The 24,951-nt window shown below is 45.9% G+C and overlaps 1 protein-coding gene across 1 annotated transcript in view; it reads right to left on the bottom strand.

Moving 5' to 3' along the window:
- The window catches only part of JARID2 (jumonji and AT-rich interaction domain containing 2), a 351,911-nt gene that overhangs the window by 44,681 nt on the left and 282,279 nt on the right, over positions 1–24,951 (bottom strand). The window contains exons 10-14 of the mRNA XM_082258420.1: positions 24,033–24,151; positions 23,874–23,944; positions 21,682–21,796; positions 16,810–16,915; positions 11–193 (exon numbers count right to left, since the gene is read on the bottom strand). Coding sequence (XP_082114546.1) covers positions 11–193; positions 16,810–16,915; positions 21,682–21,796; positions 23,874–23,944; positions 24,033–24,151 — 594 coding nt within the window. The remainder of the gene's footprint in view (positions 1–10; positions 194–16,809; positions 16,916–21,681; positions 21,797–23,873; positions 23,945–24,032; positions 24,152–24,951) is intronic.

The following is a 24,951-nucleotide window of genomic DNA, read 5'->3' as shown; positions in this document are numbered from 1 at the left end:
ATATGTATACCTTGGCAGTTTTGAAGCCCATGCTTGTCCACTGGGTGGTAGCAAAGTGCACAGTTTCAGAAACACTGTAGCCACAGCACACTTTTGACACAAAGGATCCTGGGAAGCAGACGACAAACTGTCCGCTCTGCTGTACAGTACGGTGTACTTTGATCCCCTCTTTGCAAAGCACCTCTGGGGAGATCTGCAAAAAGGATATATGTTAATAAAATTAACCTTGCATGTTGATCGCAATATCCAAGCACCAGGCCACTGTGGAAGTGTAAAGACAAAATGCAGCTAACTCCCCTCCCCCACCTCTCTAGACAGGCAGCCATGACCGACATTTTGCTTACACTATAGGCACAATGTTAGAGAAAAGAACAAAATAAGACATATAAAACCCACTGTAAAATGGTCAGTGTCATGTTAGGAGAGATGAGGTTGTCATAGATGGATTTCTATGTCCTGGTATATCAATCTTGACAATGAAAGTACTTCACTGTGTAAACAGGACATTATAATGCTTCAATATCACACAATTGCAAATGAAGTAGCTATAACTAAAATGTTTTTCTTTGCTTGCTGTGGATAGACTAAAGAAAGGTTAAAAAGCATGCAGGTCTTTCATTGCTGTCTGTGTACCAATAGAAATTCCCTGTCACTTCTTGTCCCACATACACAACAAGAAGTTTGAGGTAATCTCCCCTTTGAGACAGTTGTAAATGGAACATATACCCCCATTCAAGGATTTATTCTCACCTCCTATTTGGAGGACAATGCTAAAATTTTGGATGTCCCCACACTTTCTTGTTCTGAGACAATGGTCACCATTAAAAAAAAAAAAAAAAAAAAAAAAAAAGGAGGGGTGAATCTCCCCGATGGGGACACAGCAATGAAAACCTGATAGAGGCTCTAACCTTCCCCATGCTACACACTATTGGAACTATGAAAAAAGGTTTTGCCTTAGATACTTTTCTCTACATGTTTATGTGTTTAAACACATTGTAGTAGTAATAAACTCAGCTGTGGGATGGCTAGAACTAATATAATGAGCTGTACGTACCAATATACTGCACAATCCTGAAAATCTACTTATATGTTTTACGTCATGTTTTTCATACTAACACAATAATTGAGCATTATATTTCTTTAAGAGTGGATTTCCTCAACTTAAAGTGGTTCTAAAGGCTCAAGTTTTTTTTTACCTTCATGCATTCAATTCATGAAGGTATAAACCTTCTCTGTACAGCAGCCCCCTCAGCCCCCCCCCCCCAATACTTAACTGAGCCCGATTGCGATCCAGTGATGTGCATGAGAGCCTCGGCTCTCCAGGGGCTCTCCCATTGGCTCCCGCTACTGTCAATCACAGCCAGTGAGCCAATGAGGAGAGAGGGGCAGGACCGAGCCGCAGTTGTGTGTGTGAATGGACACGCAGAGCTGCGGCTCAGGAACAAGCCTGCTTAGGTGCCCCCATCGCAAGCTGCTTGCTTACACAGCATACTAATACAGATTTCCGTACAAAGATGAAACCTAAACATCCTCTAGTAATATTCCTTTAGATGCTACAAGTAACATACCAATAGTAACACAACAGCAAACAGAAGGTTGTTTATACAACCTGCCACTAAGGCCACCAGTAGAGCGATATTGATCTACCAAAGAGCAGGTGAGTAACCAAGAACCCTGATATACATATTAAATGAACCCTTTACATCTGCAATAATCTATCTATGACTAGCTGTGGTAGGGCTAGCCCCCATGCATCCAGCCAACCCTGCCAAATGGTTTGAAATTTAGATTGAGCGGTGCTGTGCTGATAAGCAAATTGCTCTCTGAATAATAAAGAGCATAATTCGCCCATTGAGTTCTAGTTGGAGGGGGGGTTGGAGACAATCAATACCTAGCAATTAACTTTCTTGCAAGATAAAGAAGTCCCAAAATCTTAACATACGCCCAAGGTTGATAGAGCTCAGCATTCAGGGCACCCAACAAGCAAATCAATGGGCCATGTGGAATAACCTATTGGCCTACCAATGAGACTGTCTGCAATACCTTGTCTCAACATCTAGTCAATTTCAGGCAGCGCCAGATGTGAATGAAATCACCCTTGTGCACATTGGATTTGGGACAGTCAGGGGAGTCTGCCCCACTGAAAGATATTAGGGGGCGTTCTATAAACACGATGCAAAATGAACAATTGAGTGAGTTTTTGAGAGGCCGAAAAGGAAATGACAGGTATTGATTCTAGTGCAGAGTTCATGTCACCGCTACTCTCTCCCAAATCCTGCTCCCAATGGTTCCACAATGCAGGGTAGCATTGTTTTGAATGGTGGCCAGGAGAGCCACATAAATGTGAGAAACCATCCAGCATTTATGAACAGACTGAGTATCATTGGATACGAGTGGAGGATCCCTTAATGTCATAACACATAAGAGGGATTGTGCCTGCAGAGCATGCTGGACTTAAAAGTCTTTGATAAAATTGCCTATGTAATAGTTTGAATTCAGATTGTATCTCTGCAAAGGAATGTACTACCAGAATATAGTTGTACTAGATATTTCACCCCTTTCCCTCTCCAACCCTGAAGTATTTTTAGGTTATCCCCTTCAGTATATGAAGGGTTATTCCATATTGGGGTACTACCTAAATAGCTCATTATATGCAAAGAGTTTCAAGGTACACCAGAACTTCTGCAGATTTGCTGTGGGGCATTGGGACAGGAGGGCCAAGATTTCACATTTCCAAATGGGAAAGAGCAATTAAGTCAGAATTCGGGGAAGTAATTACAGCAATAAAAGGATCCATATTTTCCAATAAGTCCCACCCAGTAAGCTGCTGGAATTAGGCTGCTAAAAAAAAAAAAAAAAAAAAAAAAAAAAAAATACATCCTAGGTTATGGGACTGCTGACTCCTTGCCATAATGTAGTGTGGATAGCCTGGTCCTGGCTTGTTTCCTCTTCCAAATTAATGTCCTAAATTGTGTTTCTATGTGCTGGAACCATTTTCTAGGATTCCAGACTTGTGGAAAATATAAAAGGAGTTGACATGCCCATAGCATTTTGAATAAATTCGCTCTCACCACCACCAAAAGAGGGAGCTTACACTAGCTTTTGCACTTCAACTTATGTTTTTGTAGCAAGGGCAGGAGATTCAGCTGCAGTATTGGATTCAGTATTACCTTGAATCCAGTGTGAACAGACCACCGAAAGAGGGAGCTTACACCAGCTTTTGCACTTCAACTTATGTTTTTGTAGCAAGGGCAGGAGATTCAGCTGCAGTATTGGATTCAGTATTACATTGAATCCAGTGTGACCACCACCCCCAGGTACTTGAAAAAAGTAGCTACCTCTATTTGAAGAGCGCAGGTAGGCAGAGTGAACTATGGGATCTAGGGGCATGAGTTTTACAAATATTCAGTCACTTTGCCCATTAACTTCTATACCTTAAGCTGACACTGCTGATATTACAAACCATAATCGTAGCACCATTTAAACTGACCAAATGTTAGCCTCAAAACAATGTCAGCAGTCAGTAAATCTTGCCATAATACAATAAGCTAAAATTCAAGACAAGAATGCCATGTCCAACATCTGATACCACTGTGTATAACACACTATATGGCCCCTTTCACGCGGCCGATGCGCCCAACGGACTCCGTTTTGCTCAGCGGGGATTGATCCGCTGATTCCGGCTGAGCAGGCGGATGACAGCTCAGTCTCCACTCTGTGTGCAGAGGCAGAGCTGTCAGATCCCGCTCTCCTCTATGGGAGTTCGGATGATAACGGACCGCCTGTCCGCCTGAAAAATTGACAGGTGGACCGGATTGGAAAGCCTGCTTGAAAGGGGCCTAACAATGCAAGAAATCAGACTGATAAAAGCCCTATCACCACATAGAGTAATCCAACTCTTCAGATATTGAATGTGAGCACATGTAATTAATATCTTTATTCAGATAAATAATCTTATTTATTTATTATTTTTTAAACCAGTTTAGTGTCACATTACCTTTTCAAAGTGTAAAGCTAGCCATACTCGTACAACGAGAGCAATTGATTCCCCCATCCCAGCTAAACAGAACAAATTTCCACAATCAAATGCTTTGAGGAGGAAGCGGGGGTTGGAGCCAAGCCGCGCTGTAAGTGTCTATGGAGTGTGGCTCCATAGACACATACAGCTTGGGAATGAGCACACACGTGTGCCATCATAGCAACCGGCTAGCTATTGGGGCACATGGAGAAGAGGAGGAGCCAAGATCGCCAGTGGGGGACCCCAAAAGAGGAGGTTCGGGTCACTCTGTGCAATTCCATTGCACACAGCAGGTGATTACAAAGGGATTTTTGTACTTACCATAAAATCCATTTCTTTGAGTTCATTGACGGACACATCGCTCCATAAATCATAACTATTGGGTTATATTATTTCCTCCTCCAGGAGTAGGACTAGGCAGAACAAAACACACCTGGCTATGCCCAAGCTGGTATATAACCCCCTTCTCTGCTCTAGGTATTCAGTTTAGTAGTAAGCAATATTAGAAGTATCAAAACTCCATAGGGGGGAGGGTGCTGTGTCCGCCAAAATCAGAGAAATGGATTTTACGGTAAGTACAAAAATCCTATTTTCTCTTTCGTTCATCGACGTACACAGTGCTTCATAAATCTTTAATACTAGGACGTCCAAAAGCAGTGCCAAAAGAAAAATGAGGGGTGGGAAAAATAACCCAAGGCTAAAACATAAGAGCCCTAACCAGGACACAGGAGCCTTAACCGGGTCACAGAAGCTCCATCTCAAAAAAAAATTGGGTTTTTTAGACTTACTGTAAAATCCATTTCTCTGATGTTCATTGACGAACACAGCTCCTGATATGCATAACCATTTAGTTATACTGCTCCTTACAGGAGGAGGACACTAAGCAGAAAATAATTCTGGCTACACCCATGGGCAGTCCCAGGGGATATACTCCCTCTCTCTGCAATAGCCACTCAGTTTTGTTACAAGCAGTGTCAGGAGAATTATAACTCCACAGAGGGGTGGGTGCTGTGTCCGTCAATGAACATCAGAGAAATAGATTTTACGGTAAGTTCACTGATGGGCACAGCTCCTGATATTCATAACCATTGGGACGTCCCAACGCAGTGTTAAACATGAGGGGTGGAAACTAAAACATTTCCAAGACTAAACATTAGCCAACTAGGCAACAGGAGCTTAACCAAACTGGCGTTCAGCAGCCAAGCCATCAAAGCCAGCGACTGTAAAGCAGGAAGGAAGATCAGTCCTTGGGACAGAAGATCCTCCTTGAGAGGAAGCTGCCAAGGAACATCTGCGATCAGCCGCACCAGACCGGTGTACCAAGCCCGGCGAGGCCAGTCCGGAGCCACTAAGATGACTGGAATCCCTTCTGCCTCGATTCTGTGCAGAAGTCTGGGCAGAAGCTTGAGAGGGAAGGCATAATTCAGATGATACTGACCCCACTGAGCCACCAGTGCGTCTGTGGTGCCTGCCAGAGGATCCCTTGCAAGAGCCACAAACCTCTGCACCTGTTGAGCCGAGATGCCAACAGATCCACCTCGGGGATGCCCCCCTGGAGACAAAACTGATGAAACCCCTCTGGATGAGGGAACCACTCCCTGTAGTCCAATGCCTGCTGACTGAGGTAATCTGCCTGCCAATTTTCCACCCTGGGAATGTGTACGGTGGAGAGGACTGGAACAAACAGTTCTGCCCACCATAGAATGCCAGCTACCTCAGGAGCCTCCAGGACACTTCTTGTGATCCCCTGGTGATTGACATAAGCCACGGCTGTGGGATTGTCCAATTGAATGCGCACTGAACAACCCTGAAGACAATCCATCCAATAATCCAGACAGTCTGATCCCTCGGAGTTCCTAGACATTGATCGGGAGGTCTGGACTCTTCCTAGATCCAGATCCCCTGAGCATAATGCTTGCCAAGGATGCCTCCCAAGCTGGAAAGGCTGGAATCCATGGTGACCACTGATCAATACAAGGGGAGGAAGGATTTTCCCAGCCGAAGCGCTGGAGAACGAAGCAACCATATTGGGGACTCCTTCGTGCTCCGAATCAGCCGGATCCGATTTTCCAGAGACTGCGGAGTCTTGTCTGATTTGATCAGAATTTCCCTTTGCAGGGACCTCATATGGAATTGTGCAAACGGAACCACCTCGAAGGTAAACACCATCAGGCCCAGCACCCGCATGCAAGTCCGGAGAATGACCATTTGTTGGACAGCAGAAGGCGAATTGCAGCCTGCAATTTCTGGACTTTGCCCAGAGGAAGGAGCACTCTGGCTAAGGCCGAGTCCAGAGTCAGGTGCAGATAGTCCAGCTTTGTGGACGGAACCAGAGCAGACTTCTGAAAATTCAGAATCCACCCGAACTCCCGCAGAGTTTGTATTGTGATCTCCAGGTTCTCCACCAGAGCAGAGAAAGACTCCGCTTACAGAAGGAGATCGTCCAAGTAGCCCAGTACCCCAATCTCCCATTGGTGTAGCAAAGCTAGCACCGGGGCTAATACTTTTGTGAAGACCCAAGGAGAAGATGCAAGACCAAATGGTAATGCCATAAACTGATAATGCTTCTCTCCCACAGCCAAGCGAAGAAAACGCTGGTGACTGGCACCTATTGGAACGTGAAGGTAGGAATCCTTGATCTCAAAAGAGACGAGGAAATCCCCCCTGGTGCAGGGATGCCACCACCGTTCGAATGGACCCCATTCTGAACTTTTGTACCCGCACAAAGCAATTTAGCACCTTGAGGTACAGGATTGGACGTACTTTGCCTTCCTTTCTGGGAACTGTGAACAGGTTTGAGTAAAAACGTTCCAAGGTCGGAATCGGGACAATCACCCCTTGAAGGAACAGGTCTTGTACCTTCCTAAATAGGCAACTGTAAGTGGTCTGGGGACAGGTGCAAGATGGAAAGAAAAAACCTTGCCGGGGACAAGAGCAAAACTCGATCTTGTAGCCAGACTCTGAATGACTGTGTGGACCCACTTGTCCTGCATCCGGGAAGTCCACAGCCCTGGAAACCAGCGAAGACGTACCCCCACCCCTGATACGAGTGAGGGCGCACCTTCATGCAGAAGGAGCCTTGTCCACGGGTCTGGAGAAGCCCAATCTTGGCTTGCCATACCACGATCATTTGGATCCTCCAGAAGGGGCCCATAAAGGCTTCGAGCCCTTGTCAGTCGACCCTGAGGGACAAAAAAAACTTATGAGCTGAGAAGGAAGGCCCCCATCTATGACAAGGTTCCTTGCCCTTAGTAGCCTGTGGAAGAAAAGTACTTTTCACTCCTGTGAGACCTTCAGTGATGTCATCCAGGGTAGGTCCAAAAAGGCGATCTCCTTGAAAAGGAAGATCAGTCAAGACCTTTTTTGAAGTCTGATCCACAGACTAGCATTTGAGCAAAAAGACACGCCAAAGGACCACTGCCAAAACAGAGAGGCAAGTCATCAGAGGAGCTGCATCCAAGGAGGCATCACACAAACTGCAGCCCCTGGACCAGCTGTTTTGCTAGCTCGGCAAACGCAGGGGGGAGCTTTTCCCCCTCCAGGTCATGGCGTAGGAGCTTAGCCCAGTCGGTCAGAGGTGAACACCGGCCTCATTACCAAACTAGCCTGAGTGTACATAGTGCAGGCCACAGCCTACGCCTTCCCGTCAGCCGGATCCATAAAGGCTGGAGACTCTTCCACCGAAATCATGGTTGCCTTGTTTAATCTGGAAACCAGAGGGTCCACCACCAGTGGCACAGTCCACTTCTTAAGAAGGGACTCATCATAGGGGTAAGGCCTAGTAAAGCACTTAGGGACCCAATGGAGATGCTTTGGTCATCACCACTCTTTAGCAACAATTCTGTCAAAATAGGCAGGGAAAGAAAACACCTTTGCCACTTTGGATGAGTTACGAGTGCCAAAGGATTCCTGCACCTCCGTCGCAGTTTCAGCTGCGTCCTCCATCTTCAGGGTCTCACGCACAGATACAATCAGTGCATCCACCTGCGCCTTTCTCCCGCATGGTCGCAGACATTGAGGAATCATCCTCACTATCAGAGGATTCCAGGCATGTGGTTGCAGACCCAGCAGGGTGAACCACATCCACGGCGGCCAAATCAGATTCAGGATCTGATGAGACAGATAAGGCAGGGGAAGCGCTTTTTGCTAGCCAGTTGACGGCCCGCAAGCCCCCTACACCCGGAACACAAGGGACTCCAGGATCGCCGTCAGTGCATGGATGGATGGTTGAACCCCGGATGACCCTGCAGCCTCAGAGAGGGAGATGGTAGGGAAATGTGCTTCAAAGACTGAGTCACCAGGGGGACCCAAAAAAAGTGTAAAAACACTGCTAAGGGACAACCCCCACCGTGCTGGCAGCACCACCCGGTCGCCAGGCACAAAGCACCAAGCAATCCTCAGCAGAGAGGGAGAGGACCCCACCAGACTCACCACCCACAGAAACAGGCACCTGCAGCCACCAGGAGAATCTGCACCACACGTGCGATGATCAGAAAGTAAAATGATCAAGGGGTCAGCACCAGGAGATGAGGAGGGGCTCCTCCTGCCGAAATCGCTGCCCACTGGGCTCCACTGTCAGGGCCACCACTATTTCCAATGGTAAACCACAACAAAATGGCCACCGGACTACACAAACATGGCCGCCGTGTATAGAAACACAGGCTACCAAAAAATGGCAGCACCACAAGGCTTACAGGGACACAGGAGGGAGCTCAGGCCTCAAGGCAGACCCACGCAGTGGGGGCCCTGGCAGGAGCCCCCACCAGCTACACCCCCCCACCCCTCCGGAATCTGATCGTCTGGTCGGCGGCGCCCCCCCCCCCCGGCTTCCATTGGTAGTTAGCGTCCTGCCCCCATCCCATGAAGTGGCCAGACCACCCAAACAAACCTAGCGTGGAGAGGGGGGGGGGCAGGATGAGGTACTTGGCAAGGGGGAGTGCCTGCGGGAAGAAGAGGAACCCGGGGGTCCAATTGTCCAAAGGAGGGGCCCAGTTCCACCCGAAACCCTCCAGGGGGAGAGAAGGGACAGCTACCCATCATACCGCTCCAGACAGAACCTCCTCTGTATCGAAATGGGGGAGGAACGCTGCGACTCGGGTCGAGACCCAGTTGTATGCGACGTCCAAAGGCGTTTAACTCAAAGGCCAGCCCACATCCAGTGGGGCTATGTTGTGACCAACCTAGTGCGGAGGTCGGCGCATCCTCGCTGGGGTGATCACTGGATCTATAGTATCCAGCCCATCACCCAGTCCGGCAGTTGATTGTAGATCTCACAGGAAAAATACAGGCGAAAAAATTTCTATATAAAAAAGGAAAAAATTTGCCAGGACCAGAGATCCCAGCAAGGAACTAGGTCCTTACTCCTGCCTAGGCAGAAAAAAACCTGAGTGGCTATAGCAGAGAGAGGGAGTATATCCCCCTGAGACTGCCCATGGGTGTAGCCAGAATTCTTTTCTGCCTAGTGTCCTACTCCTGTAGGGGCAGTATAACCCAATGGTTATGAATATCAGGAGCTGTGTCCGTAAATGAGCGAAAGAGAACTTAAAAACTAAAAAAAGATCCCTCAAAAGGGGACAGGGAACAGCCTAAACATAAGCCTGCAAAACTTTGCGCCCAAAAGAAGCATCCGGAGATGCAAAAGTATCTGCTTTGTAGAATTTTGTGACAGTATGCACCAACGACAAAGTGACCGCCTTACAAACTTGAGATATTGATGCTTGATGACGGAAGGCCCGAGAAGTACTTAGCGCTCGAGTAGAATGCGCCATGACAGGGAAAGCCATGACAGGGAAACGAGGAACCTGAACTTTAATAGAATAGGCCTGAGTTACCATCTGTCTGATCCATCTGGAGATGGTAGCTGAAGAAGCAACCAGCCCTTTCCTTGGTCCGTCTATAACCACAAAAAGCTAGACTGACCTCCAAAAGGACTCGGTAGCTGTCAGATACACCAGAATCGCATGAAACACATCCAAGGTATGCAAAGCAAATTCCTTGGGATGAGCCGGCTTGGGACACAAGGAAGGCAACACAATGTCCTCATTCAAATGGAGGTCAGAGACAACTTTTGGCAAGAATTATGGACAGGGACAAAGAACCACTTCATCCCTATGGACCACTAAATAGGGACTACGACAGGATAATGCCACCAACTCGGAAACCGTGTGGGCCGAGGTAATAGCCACCAAGAGTGGGATATCGTAGGCAAGAGAATCTCCCGAATATTCTCAAATGAAGGTTTCTGGAGAACCAAGAGCACTAAGTTTAAATATCACGGTAGAAAAAGAGACTAACGGTGGAGCCACATGTCAAATCCCCTGAATGAAAATACAAACTAAAGAGTGCGTGGCTAGGGGTCACTGAAAGAAGATTGCCAAGGCAGAAACCTGGCCCTTGATGGTACTAAAGTCCAACTTTTGAACAATGCCCAGTTGAAGAAGGGTTACTATCCGAGCCACAGAAAAGGATCGAGGATGAGCGCCAATCAACTCACACCAAGAAAACTGAATTTTTGTAAAATCTTACCGTAAAATTCCTTTCTATGAGTCCTCCAACAGTCGCCGCCACCTCTAAGCCATCACTATTGGGTATTGACTTCCGCTCTGCAGGAGTAGCTAGGCATAAGACAGTCAAAAGAACAAAGCATTTAGCATAGACACACCCATGGGGGCTGTCCCACTGATCAATACCCCCCTGCAGAGATCCCTCCCAACTCAGTTTGGTAGAATAGCAGTAGGTGTACAAGAAAAAACCCCAAAAGAGGGGCGGGGGCGGCGACTGTCGGAGGACTCAGAGAAAGGAATTTTACGGTAAGATTTTACTAAGATTCAGTTTTCTCTTACGTCCTCCGACAGTCGCCGCCACCTCTAAGTCATCACTATTGGGATGTCCCAAAGCAGTGTAGACATGAGTGGTGGGAGACGCAACCGCAGAAAAGGCAACGCAGTACCCACATCAGAGAAAGGAATCTTACACGCACAGTAAGAAAACCTTCTGGGCAATAGAAAAGGCTCAACAGGAGCAACAACCCAGGAAAAACAAATATCCAGGGGATAAACACCCCAACAGCCAGGGACCCACAAAACAACAAGGGTCCCCTATGGCACTGCCACACTGAGAACTTTGCGGCCAAAGGAGGCATCAGCTGATGCCAGAACATCCACCTTATAGAATTTGGAAAAGGTGTGCACCGACGACCAAGTCGCAGCCTTGCACACCTGGGCCACCGAGGCCTGATGCCGGTAGGCCCAGGATGTACTCATCGATCTGGTAGAGTGGGCCTTAACAGGAAAGGGTGGAACCCGCTCCTTCAAAGCATAGGCCTGTTCAATGGTCTGTCTGATCCATTTGGCAATGGCGGCCATGCCCTTCCGAGGTCCCTCAGGAAAAACAAAGAGGGAATCCGATTTCCGAAAGGACTCAGTGGACGACAGGCATACCCTAATCGCCCTGACAACATCCAAGGAATGCAATGCAACCTCCTTAGGATGCTTCAGCTTCGCACAGAGCGAAGGCAAAACAACGTCCTCATTAAGGTGAAAATCAGAGACCACCTTAGGGAGAAAAGACGAATGAGGTGGCAAGACCACCTTATCCTTGTGAACCACCAAATAAGGAGAGCGGCAAGACAACGCCGCCAATTCTGACACCCTGCGAGCCGAAGTGATTGCCACTAGAAAGGCAACCTTTTTAGACAGCAGAGGTAACGATATCTCCCGCATGTTTTCAAAGGGAGAACGCTGTAATACGGACAGAACCAAGTTCAAGTCCCATGGAGGCAAAGGCTCCCTCCGCGGAGGAGCCAAATGTCGCACACCTTGAATAAAGGTGCGAATTAAGGAATGAGACGCCACAGGGCGTTGAAAAAGAACAGCCAGTGCAGAAACCTGGCCCTTAATCGTGGCCAGCGCCAAGCGCTGGTCCACACCAGTCTGAAGGAAAGCCAACACTCTCGTCACCGAGTATGAGCGAGGGGAGAACTCCCTGGACTCACACCAGGCGAAATAAGCTTTCCAGGTACGGTAATAGATTTTACCAGATGAGGCTTTCCTAGCCTTGATAAGAGTAAGAATGACCTCTGAGGAGAGACCCCTGTCTCTCAGGACCTGGCTTTCAACAGCCAGGCCGTTAAAGCCAGCGACTGTAAAGCAGGATGGAAGATCGGTCTCTGAGACAGTAGATCTTCCCGCATTGGCAGCCGCCAAGGAGGCTCGACCACCAGGTGAACAACGTCGGCGTATGAGGACCGACGTGGCCAGTCCGGCGCCACTAGAATCACCAAGTTCGGTTCCAAGGCTAACCTGCGAAGGAACTTGGACAACAACTGAATCGGAGGAAAGACATACATCAGACGATACTGATGCCAAGGGGCCACCAACGCATCCGAGGCATCCGCCCACAGATCGCGCGTTCTTGCCACAAATCTTTCCACCTTGTGATTTAGCCGAGACACGAACAGATCCACGTCCGGGGATCCCAACTTCACACACAGCATTTGGAAGACCTCCGGGTGTAGGGACCATTCCCCCTGGTCCAGGGTCTGGCGGCTCAGATAGTCGGCCTGTCAATTCTCCACACCCGGAATATGAACTGCTGAAATTGCCGGGACATGAGTCTCGGCCCAAGACAGAATGTCGGTCACCTCCAGGGCCGCCCGGGCACTCCTGGTGCCCCCTTGGTGGTTGATGTAAGCCACCGCGGTAGCATTGTCCGTCTGTACCCGAACAGGACGGCCCCGAAGTCGATCCAACCACTGGAAGAGACAGTTTGATTGCTCTCAATTCCAATATGTTGACCGGAAGGGAGGATTCCTCCCCCGACCAAGTGCCCTGGGCCGACAGATTGCCCAGGACTCCACCCCAGCCCGACAGGCTGGCATCCGTGGTAATCACCGTCCACAGCAACGGACAGAAGGATTTTCCTTCTGACACAGCCGGGGACTGAAGCCACCACAGAAGATTCATTCTGGTCCGGCGACTCAATGAGACACTCAGATCCAAGGACTGAGGTAGTCTGTCCCACCTGGCCAGGATCTCCGCTTGAAAAGACCGTGTGTGAAACTGAGCAAATGGTATCGCCTCGAAGGCCGATACCATCAACCCTAGGGACCGCATGCAGGTCCTGAGTGACGACGATTGCTTGTCCCTGAGGGATCTGATCTTGTCCTGTAAGGTCCGGAGCTTGTATTCCGGCAAGAACACTTTTGCTTGAGCAGAGACCAGAACCATTCCCAGATAGGGAAGACGAACCGAAGGAGACAAGGTCGACTTCTGTACGCTGATGGTCCATCCAAACTCCTGAACAGTCTGTACCGTAGTGGACAGATCGCGCAGCAGGTCCTGGCTGGCACTCGATCTTAAGAGGAGAACGTCCAGATATCCCAAGACCGCAATGCCCTGAGCCCTTAGCAGGCCCAGAAAAGGCACCAACACTTTGGTAAAGACCCTTGGAGCCATAGCGAGACCGAAAGGTAACGCCACAAACTGATAGTGGTCCTCCGCTATTGCGAACCAAAGGTATCTCTGGTGACCCTCGAAAATGGGGATGTGTAGGTACGCATCCTTCAGGTCTATAGAGGCCAGGAATTCCCCTGGACTCAGGGAGGCCACCACCGAGAGGAGGGATTCCATATGGAACTTTCGAACGTGCACGAAGCGGTTAAGCGCTTTCAAGTCCAGAATAGGACGCACCTTTCCCTCCTTTCTGGGCACAGTGAACAGATTGGAATAAAACCCCCGAACCCTGTCCCGATGAGGCACCGGGACAATCACCCCCCGGGCAAGGAGGTCCTGCACCGCTTGATGCCAGTCCTGCAGGCGCCCTGGGGTCAAATGAAGATTTGAGGGAAAAAATCTGTCCGCCGGCCGGGAAAGGAATTCGATCTTGTACCCTGATCGAATGATTTCCTGAACCCACCTGTCCGGAATTCGGAGCAGCCAAGGTTGGAGGAAACCGCGCAAACGTCCCCCAACCCCTGAAAGGGGTAAGGGCGCCCCTTCAGGCAGAGGTGGATTGACCCGCCGCACCGGCATTGCTGGACTTCTGCTTGCCCGCCGAGGGCTTCTTCTGGCTACCTTGGCCCTTGGTTTGATTCCTAAAGGCACAAAAGGACCCTTGATTGGGTCGAGAGGCGGAACCCCGCTTGCCATGAAAGGATTTGTTCTTCGGGTTCTGGGGCAGCATGGTGCTCTTGCCCCCCGTGACGTCTTTTACCAAGGTATCCAACGCCTCGCCAAAAAGGCGAGAACCAGCATAGGGAAAATCGGAGGACTTAAGAGAAATGTATGCTTTCCACGTACAATGGTATTTCTTGCTGGAAGGCAAAACTTCCTCGTCTTCACCATAGTAGGGATCACTGATCCAGACAGACCTCTATCCCTTAGTACCTAGCTTTTAATAGCTAAGCCAATAAAACCAAAGACTGTAAAGCTGGATGGTAGATCAGCCCTTAGGATAACTGGTCCTTTTTGAGAGGTAGCCCTCAAGGGATGTTTATGGCCACCAGAATGATTGGAAGACCCTTGCCCTTAATTCCTTGCAGGAACCGCAGAATAAGCTTGAGCCAAGGATGATACTGGCCTTACCGTGCCCCTAGGATGCCTGCAGGTCTGCCAGAGTAACCCGTGACCTCGCCACAAACCTCCTGTGGGGCCGAACCTGCTGAAGGAGCTCTATGTAGGACTGTGCAAATAGAACTGTTTTGAAGGTGGACACCACCAGACTCAGAACCTGTATGTAGGTCGGGAGAGAGAACTGTCTGTGTGACAGCAGCCGGTGAATCACGGCCTGTGGTTCATGAAGTTTGTCCAGAGGAAGGACCACCCTGGTCTTCTGTAATTCAATTTCCTGGATAGGGATAGGGGGGACCTTAGGTAGTTCCGAGGTCACCCGAACCTTTGCAGGAATTAAATCCGCACAAGGAGACACAGGGCCTAAAAAACCTGAAATGGACAAACTTTGCCCCCCTTTCTGGGTACCCCCAAAAGAAACATTTTGTGGACCTCCTTGACGCTCACAAAGGAGGTCCACGAGGCCGGAAACCAGTGAAGATGTCCCTCCACCCCAGTAATGTGTGAGAGCACAGGAGCGAGGATGAGCGCCAATCAACTCATACCAAGAAATGTATGCTTTCCACATACTATCCTTACAGAAGGGGAATGGCAGGGGAGACCCCCAGGGGTCTCTGCCTTGGGACCCCCACAGGTCCGAGGAGGGGAAGCCCATTCCACCAAGGGATTGTAGGATGGGAAAAGGGAACCAGCAGGCAGGCGGAGGGTACCCGCATCCACCCCAAAAACCATTCAAAGGGGAGAGGGGGGCTGTACTTACCCTTCAGACAGAACTCCTCGCCACCGAAGTAGGGGAGCTGTCGGCCAAGGGAACGCTGCGACTCGGACCAGCACCTGGTCGTATGCGACCCTGTAAAAAGTTTACCTCGCGGACCAGCCTCTGTCTGTGAGGGTATGTCGCGGCCGACCTAGCACATAGCTGCAATCTGCATGCGTTCGCTGGCTGAGCTTGGGGGTCCACTGGATCTACATTTTCCAGCCTGTCGCCTAGCCTGGATTGATGATTATCGATCTCCCAAGGGAAAAAAAACAAAAAAGATGCAGGGAAGGAGAAAGAATTGCTAGGACCAGAGATCCCAGCAGGGAGCCTAGGTCCTTACTCCTGACTAGACAGATTAAAACTGAATACCTAGAGCAGAGAGGGGGTTATATACCAGCTGAGGACGGCCCATTGGCATAGTCAAGTGTTTTTGTTCTGCCCAGTCCTATTCCTGGAGGAGGCAATATAACCCATGATTTATGGATTGTTGCGTCCGTTGATGAACCAAAGTGAAAACATGTTTTATTTTAACTTAAAAAAAATTGCCATTACTAATGCTTTAACATCCTTGCAGTAGTCATTTAATCTGTAACGCTAGATAATTACAATGATACAACAGTCTCAGTGGGTGATGACTGTGAGAAGGAGACTGAGGACATGTTCTTATTCTGCCTGCAGGTGGCTGATAACATAATTTGCTCAACATGTGTGAGCCCTTTTGAAACCAGCTCAAGTACAGATTTTCTTTTTAATATATTACAGTTGATGCATATTATTACATGTAAAGAACCTAATCATGCACAAGTTACTGAAAGGTCAGTTTTACAGGATAAGATCATGTTTACAAAAAAACAATGCACATTATTCTGCAGGTAGAAAAAAAAATATGCATTTATTATTTTTTTTGTTAGGAGCCTGTAAAGCATTGGCCCATGATCAGCAGATTATAGGTGTAATGCCATGGTCCTGCAGATTGTTTGTGTAGCTGTCTGCCCATATCTCCTATATGGGTAGGCAGTTACAGAATGACAGGAAACTCAATGAAATACTAGAGCGCTCAACAGCGCCCTGGTAGTTCATTGAGAACTACAGGCCAACAGCCGCAAAGGCTGTCGGGACATGTAGTTTTCCCATTCACAGAATACTGTGAATGAATGATGCGGCTAAGCGGGCGGAGCCTTGCACAGTCGCATTTTCTTTTTAAATGGTGACAGCGAGTTGGGGAAGAAGATCCCCCTCTTGCTGTCAAAATGGGGGATGGGGGATTTGGGTGCAAAGGCTGGTGCATCAGTAACATGTTACATCCTGAATATGGGTGTAACATGTTACAAAAGGTGAACTTATCCTTTAAGAGGAATCTGGTGATCAGATATACAGCTATGAACTGAAAACAATACCAGGGGTAAAAATGATGGCAAGCAGCAGGCCCCTTACTAACACACTGTACCAGGGCACACACTTACCATGACGTTACTTTCAAGCATTTGCAGACCAGGAGTACCATTGGCTTGAAGTAGAGTGTGTACCACTTTGTCAAGTTTACTCTCTTCCTCAGCAGGAATGCAATACCTGTAATGCAAATAAACAGTTTAAGGTCACAATATTCAAGGAGAGCCCCAGGCACAGAGATTTTTGTGAGTTTTGATGTGTAAACAATTTCCTGTCCTGATTTGTAGTGCATTGCCGGATCACCTTGATGAACCATTCACAGAATACAAAAAAAAAAAACACTATCAGTAAACCGTCTATGAGACTTGCAGCTCTCATATTCATAGTGGGCTAGAAGTAAAGAGGGAGCTCTACTATCTGCCATGCACCAGGGTTTAACAGCTATAAAGAATTGCAAGCCAGCACCACTATTGCCAGTGCAAGCTCAGCTCACTCTCCAGATCAACACGGGTATCTCACCACTTCTGGGTGTCCCCAGCGGAACGTCGTCACTTCCTTTAGCTCCGCCTCGACATACATTTCGTTGTAATGTCTTCAGCAGGCATTACCAAATACCTGGTAATGCCTCCTGAAGACATCATTACAACAAAACGTACTTCGAAGCGGAGGTACAGGAAGTGAGGTTGTTCTGCTGGGGACACCCAGAAATGGCTATAGGGTAGACGGCTTGCAATTTTTATAGCTATTAAACCCAGGTGCATGGCGGAATGCACATATAAATGTGAGCATAATAGCTAGTGGTTTTTATTGGATGTATTAATTAGTTGTTTAAATAAAAAAGGTTTTACACTATTGGAGCCTCTCTCTCCTGATTTTATGACATTCCTGATGGTATTGTGCGGAAGAAGTGGTGCAGCCTTGGATGTTTATACCCTTGGGGGACAAAAGCGCACACAGACCTACGCCATTGTTTTAGGCGGTGGGGGTGTCATGTCTGTCTGGCGAGTTCTCGAGTGTGGTGGCGGCACACAAAGGTGGAGTGAAGCACAGAGGTATTATAAAATTGCAAGGGCAATGTTTTGCATAACTTGTACAGAGAATTTTATGCAGTGATGATCACAGTACATGCAAGAGGACAATTGAAAGTTGCACTTTTAATGGACACTTATAGTGTGTTGTGTAACATTTTTATCATTTTGATTTATGATTTATAGAGCACTGTAAATTGAGAGCATTTAGCAAACAATTGTGTTGAAAAACTAGACATAAGCATTTACCTGTTTCTGTTGCCTACTAACAGGCTCTATTGCACAGCTAAATACCCCTAGTAAAGTGTTTGAAGGAATGTTGCCTATAGAATCAGGTCCATTTATTTTTATGCAAAGGCACTTAAACCTGAGGGGAATATGGCCTAAAAGCAAACAGGTGCTGAATACACTTCTGTGTTTAGCTGTTATGCGTACAAGGCCTCAGTGCCGGTTCACATTATTGCGATCACAGAGATCACATGTAATTCGGAGCGCACTGCTCCTAAATTACATGCGATCTCTGTGCGGTGCAAATTTCAGCCATACAGTTTGTATGGCTGAATTCGCAACGCAATCGCACTAAACACGCACATGACCCTTTTTTTAATCCTCAGCAGAATCGGATCGCATGGTGGTTCAAACTAGTGCGATCCGATTCTGTGCGAACTTGCAGATCGCACCGCGATATGCGATCTCAACTGGGAGTGTCGTTAACCTTTAATTTACACCCCCTGCGTATCGCATATGGCAGTGTGAACTGCCAGGGGTGCGGATGCGGGAACACGCTGTATATTCGGAGCATTCCCGCATCGCACAAATGTGAACAGGGACTTAGGCTGAGTTCTGTGCTCTCGAAAAAAGTGACAACAGTGTATTTCTGAAACACATTCTATACCTATAATTAGTCCTGAACCAAATGTACAACGTGATCAATTCACTAACGTTTAATGCATGCGATGACACAGTCATGTAACTCATTTGCATAAATTATTGCATGCAGGTAAATAAACTCCAATTCACAAAAAAAAAAAAAAAAGATTATGCAGTATTTACTGCAAAATGAAAAATGTGCCAGGAAATATCGTTTAAAAACCATACGGTAAGCCCTGAAGTCCAATTCACAATGGAACAGAGAGTAAAAAAAAAAAAAAAATGCAATATTTATCAAAAACATGCTGGCAATTACAAATTATGAAAAAAAAACAGCGCGGGGTCCCCTCCCAATGCATACCAGGCCCTTCAGGTCTGGTATGGATTTTAAGGTGGAATCTCACGGCTCCCCCCAAAATCCATACCAGATCCTTATCTGTGTAAGCAGCCTGGCAGATCAGGTAAAGGGGGGGGTGTTAGATAGACGAGCAAACGCCCCCCCCCCCTTTCTGAACCATACCAGGTCACATGCCCTCAACATGGGGGGGGGGGCCTCTGCCAATGGGCTTTGACAATTTCTTTATTATCAAAATATATAAATATCACGCCCAGACGAAGTCTATTGAGACGAAACGTTGGCGACTCCAGACGCAACGTCCACACGCCCCCTGGAAAATAGCCGGCCTTTATCATCCTTTGCTACTTGGGATTGTTCGCGGGACGCCGCATCTTCATCCCCAGGTTCTAGCGAATTGACAAGCCTGTTTATTCTTGAGATACTGTGAGTAATATTTTTCAATAAAGTGGAATATTATTTTTAAACGGGATTACGCTATGGGCTTCGCTTTCTTTTCTTCCCACATATTCATTTATGCTTGATGAAAAATTGAGGAGCACGAACCACACACTGATCTGTTACATGCTTCTTGAGAAGTGGTCTACTTGCATCGATTAAGCATTCCTCTAACACTAGATCTTCAGCGGTGTTGATTAACAGCTGGGAGAGGCTGACTCATTAAGTTGAGCAGCCAAGGAAATCTGGTAAGCTGCTTAATATATCCCATCACCGAGGTGTTCCCTTCCTTCACATACCCTGGGTGTCACGGGTGGAATCACCTTTTGCAATTTTGTGCACGTGGATTTATGAGTTTATTTTATATCATCTATATTGGGACTCATTCATTTGGACACTTTTCTTTTGTTATACACATTATTGTGATTAGTAGTTTTTTCCATTCATTTGGACACTATTTGTCAATTTTGTGATTATCAATACTCTTAGCGCTACACTTTTATGTTTCATTCATAATTTCTTTATTATCGTCAATCTAGACACCCACCGCAACACTAAACCAAAAAAAAAAAAAAAAAAAAAAGCTCTGCATGCCTGCTCCGCCGTGTGACAGTTCTTAAAGAGGTAATGGGCGGGGTCACCCAGCAATATCATCTGGTGGCACTGTCTCCTTGTGTCGTCACCAACTAGTGCAGACCTGTCACACAGCGGAGCAGGCAGACCAAAGCAGAGTTCATCGCTAGTGGAGCTCTTTCTTTTTTCCATTTTTCTTGGTAATGTCACTTTTGTGCCCTTTTTTTCTCCACTTGATGACTGTCTTCACTGTGTTCCATGGTATATCTAATGCCTTGGAAATTCTTTTGTACCCTTCTCCTGACTGATAGCTTTTAACAATGAGATCCCTCTGATGCTTTGGAAGCTCTCTGCGGACCATGGCTTTTGCTGTAGGAGGCGACTAAGAAAATGTCAGGAAAGACCTACTAGAACAGCTGAACTTTATTTGGGATTCATCAGAGGAACTTTAAATGATGGCAGATGTGTACTGACTCCTATTTACCATGAGTTTGAATGTGATTGCTTAATTCTGAACACAGCTACATCCCCACCTATAAGTGGGTGTGCACACTTATGCAACCACATTATTGTTTAAAGAGGAAGTAAACCCTCCTCTGTAACTTGTACCTATAGGTAAGCCTATGATAAGGCTTACCTATAGGTACTGTAAATATCTCCTAAACGTGTACCGTTTAGGAGATATTTACCTTACATGCAGCCAGTGACGTCACTGGCGCATGCGATCTGAACGGCCGCTCGTGCCGTTCCTTCAGAGCTCCCGCGTGCGTGCGCGGAAATGACGTCACCGCGGCTCCGGCCAATCAGATGGCCGGATGCCGCGATCCCGGAAGACAGGTGAGCGGACGGCATGGCGGGGGCTCATTCTAAGGTAAGTATTTCATAATGAGCTAGTATGCGATGCATACTAGCTCATTATGTGTTTCTCTTGCAGCTTGCAAAAAGAGAAAAATTTTTTTTTGGGGGTTTACAACCTCTTTAATATTTTTACTTTTACTCCCCACCCTCCTAAAAGATTTCAGTTTGGTTTTTATTTGAGTTGTACAGTTTATAGGTCACATTAAAGGTGGAAAACGTTCTGAAATGATTTAGTTTTAACTAATTTTTTTTACATCACAGGAACTTGACATTTTAACAGGAGTGTGTAGACTTTTTATATCCACTGTATCTCTCAGAGATAAAGGACAATTCTAATCTGTTTGGCAGAACAAACAGTAATCTATAGTAAACTAAACATGACATCTCCATAATTCCTTGGGTTGTTAACGCAATGTGCACATTTCCAAGAAGCTTTCGAAGAGCTGCATTGCACTTTTGGATTTTAACGTGTGAAGCATGCCCTATTGCACATAGGCTGTTGTCAAAGAAAGTTACGATTAGTGTAAAACGGTTTTTGTAGGGCTCTTTTGTGCAATCACATGCAAAGTTTACCGTGGCCTAGGGACTTCATATAACTGCATGTGGTTTTATTTTATTTTTTTTATATAAAGCTTAGCATAGCTTATTAATTTCTTTCAGAGTTTACTTTGAGATAATATAATAAGCAATAAGAAGTAGACATGTACAACATTGTACAATCATACACAGAATTCCCCAAAGGCAGAAACCAAAGACCACAGAATATGAAAAAACATAATGCAGGCAGTAGGCGCTTTATAAAAAGGACAAGTGGAAGTGCTTACCAAATGCAATCAGCACCAGTGTGTAAGTAGTCAATATACGGAAGGTGATTTTGGTCTCGAGACCAGCATGAGGTAGAAAAGACCATGCCGATATTAAGCCAAGGAATTGTTACTCCTGAAAAATAAACAAGAATCACAAATGGAATACTATATAGTATAGACATTTTTAATGTAATGATAAACAGAGGTATCATTGTAAACATGGTAACTTTGCTATAAAGCTCAAATAATGTACACATCAACACCAAGGTTTTAATTAATTTCAAAATTACATGCTGATGCCAGTAATTTGAAAGGGCAATTTAAACTCTGGATTCTACAACCGGCAAAAATCAAGCAGGAAAACAATATTTTAATCTGTGTCAATTCAAAATTGACAACACTGTCCATTCTCTCTAAAAGTTATTTCTTTGCAGGCTTGTTGCAATACTCAAAATGCTAAGTTTGCAGAAGAGCTTGTTCTTTTGAAAAAACAACAGACTTATTGGCTGGATCAGCCGATGAAAAAAGAAGAAAGCCTAAAAAAGAAAATTAATGCTGCCATCACATCCAAGAAATTGTAAGCTGCAATATAATAAATGTTTGCTTTTGGGTTTAATACCACTTTAATAACAGGCTCTGCAGTATCCTGCACCATTCACTTGCTACATGGAAATTTCATACAATGTACTTCACTCATGTATGTGGTATTCCAACAATGTCATCACACAGTACTGGAAAATTCAGAACTAAAGTGCATGTAAAGCGGCTTTCTTTTTGGTTTTGGACAGAGCAAGAAATGGGTCAGACCCCTTGTCCGTTTTTTTTTTCATCTGTGTTCAATCAGGAAGATTCCTTTTTATTTCCTGTCCTAAAGACAAATAAGGAAGCTGAAGCAAATCTCTCCAAAGCAGGGGACGGCTGTCTTTCTTGGACAGCGGTCACCAGAACAGGTGTTCCTATTGGAAGAATTCCCTTCACCTTCTGCTCCTGTGACAAATCTAATATTTTGAATTACCCATCACTCTCTGTAAGGAAGAAAATGAACACCAGGATAAAAAGAGAGGGTAAATCCTGCTAGCAGGGACCCAAACAGCAAGAAAACATGAACAGGGGTTTCAACACTTCTTTTATCAATACAAAAAAACAAAACATTTAAAGTTGTTGTAAAGGCTGAAGGTTTTTTACCTTCATGCATTATGCATGAAGGTAAAAAAACCTTCTGTGTGCTGCTCCCCCAAAACTCATCTAAGCTTCCTGTCAATCCAGCGATGTGTACGAGAGACTCAGCTGTCCTGAGAACTCCCTCTTCTCATTGGCTGAGACAGTAGCAAGAGCCATTGGCTCCCACTGCTTTCAATCACAGCCAGTGAGCCAAGGAGAAGAGAGTGGGGTAAGGGGACGAGGCACAGCTCTATGTGTCTTATGGACGCATAGATCAGGGCTCAGGAGCACGCGTGCACCATCGCCCCCATAGCAAGCGGTTTGCGATTGGGGGCACTGGTCAAGGGGGAGGAGCCAAATGCCAGCGGGTGACCCGAGAAGAAGAGTAACAAACTGTACTATTAAGTTTAAAAGTATACCACTGAATACTGGAAAAAAAATAACAAAAAGAACAGTAATCCAAAAAACATGAAACCTAATTTCTCATAACAAGAGCAAAAGAATGTCACCAGCACACCATGGATCTCCAGAACGAGTGATTACATTGTGATAGCAGTGTTTTGGGGCCTCGCAGAACCCCTTCATCAAAAGCATGTGATAAAGGATTCACATGCCTGATGAAAGGGTCTTGCGAGGCCCCAAAATGTTGCTAACAATGTGATCACTGAATAAAGCTTTGAACTTGTTCTGGAAATCAATGGTGTGCTGGTGACATTCTGTTGCTCTGACTATACACAGTTCCAGCCGGTGGTCACTTCAGCACCCACCGATATGCACAGCCATTTCTACAGGAACGTGTGCATTAGGAATAGTGCATTGGACTATAATTTCTCATAAGGTACAATAATTTATACCAAGGGAGCTATTGTTCAGAATCACATTCTAAAATTAATTTTAGAATTTTAGGAATGCCTTTGCAGTGACAGAATAACTATGTGTAAAAAATAAAAAAAAAATTCTAATTTCTGTCTTACATAATAAATGAAATTTCTAACAAAAAGTGCATTACTGTTACAATTGCGGTGGGTTACAGCTTTAACATTACGTACCAGGCACAGCACCAAGGTGTCGTAGGATGGATCCTGAATTATTAGGAAGGACAGTGAGATTCCATCCATGCCTACAAAAATACATGAAAAGGACACTAGAATGTAAAATATTGTTGATTTTCCATATTATTGTGGACGAGCATTGGATAATCATCTCACCTTGAAAAGGGTTCTGCTTTACTCACAGGAAATCCACTTCCATGAGTGTTTGTGTCAACCTTTCCGCAATGCACAGCTACGTGGCAAGACTTCTGATCAACAATCCGCCAGTATTCTTGCTGAAATAAGGATTACAGTCATTACTATCTGTGGAAGGTTGGCCATCTCATATTTCAAAAGTAGTAACCATCCCCTATTGCTAACCACTATATTGTTCACAGAAAATATTTATTTCTACCCTAATTCCTTAGAAGATTCTTTTCTGTGTCATTGTTGCCCAAGCATACTTAAAAAAATAACAATGACATCTAATTGGTTACCACAGACGACATCAATTTTAGATTTCCGCAAGTTTTTATAACATGCAAAGAAGACAATTTTTTTTATAAATACACTGAATTAAATAGAGAGTCTTTCATATCTGCTTGGAGTTGACAGCTCACTATTTGGATAAATGAGTTGATCATTTTTACCCATTCCATTCCACATTCCTTGACTGATCTGTCCCACTCATTTTAATACATAAAAAAAGAAACTATAAGAATATTTAACTGGGAAAGGGAAACAAAGAAAGGCTTAGGGAACAGCAGCATAATGGGGCTGGCAACAATGACCACAGGTTATGACCACTTCTTCACATGCATTGAGAAGAACTCAAACCATACCTTATTCTCCCATAAAAACTAGAGAAAAGTATTGATTATGGCAAACCACAAGCAACTTCAAAATAATTTCTTGGTAAAGACAATCCATGCTGAAATAAATAATTTAGGAAATGATGCAACACAATAAAAGCTATGCGGTTTCTTGATCAATCACTACAGACATGTACAGTAAAACTTATATAATAACCAACAGAACACACTAACCAAGGCCTATAGGGGTCCTTTTCATAGGCATGCGCAGGGGGTGTGCCAGA

This window comes from Pelophylax lessonae, assembly GCF_965119305.1.
Source record: "Pelophylax lessonae genome assembly, chromosome: 5".
Lineage (NCBI taxonomy): Eukaryota > Metazoa > Chordata > Amphibia > Anura > Ranidae > Pelophylax > Pelophylax lessonae.
Note: the sequence above shows the minus strand (reverse complement) of the source record. Positions and strands in the feature narration are given on the sequence as shown.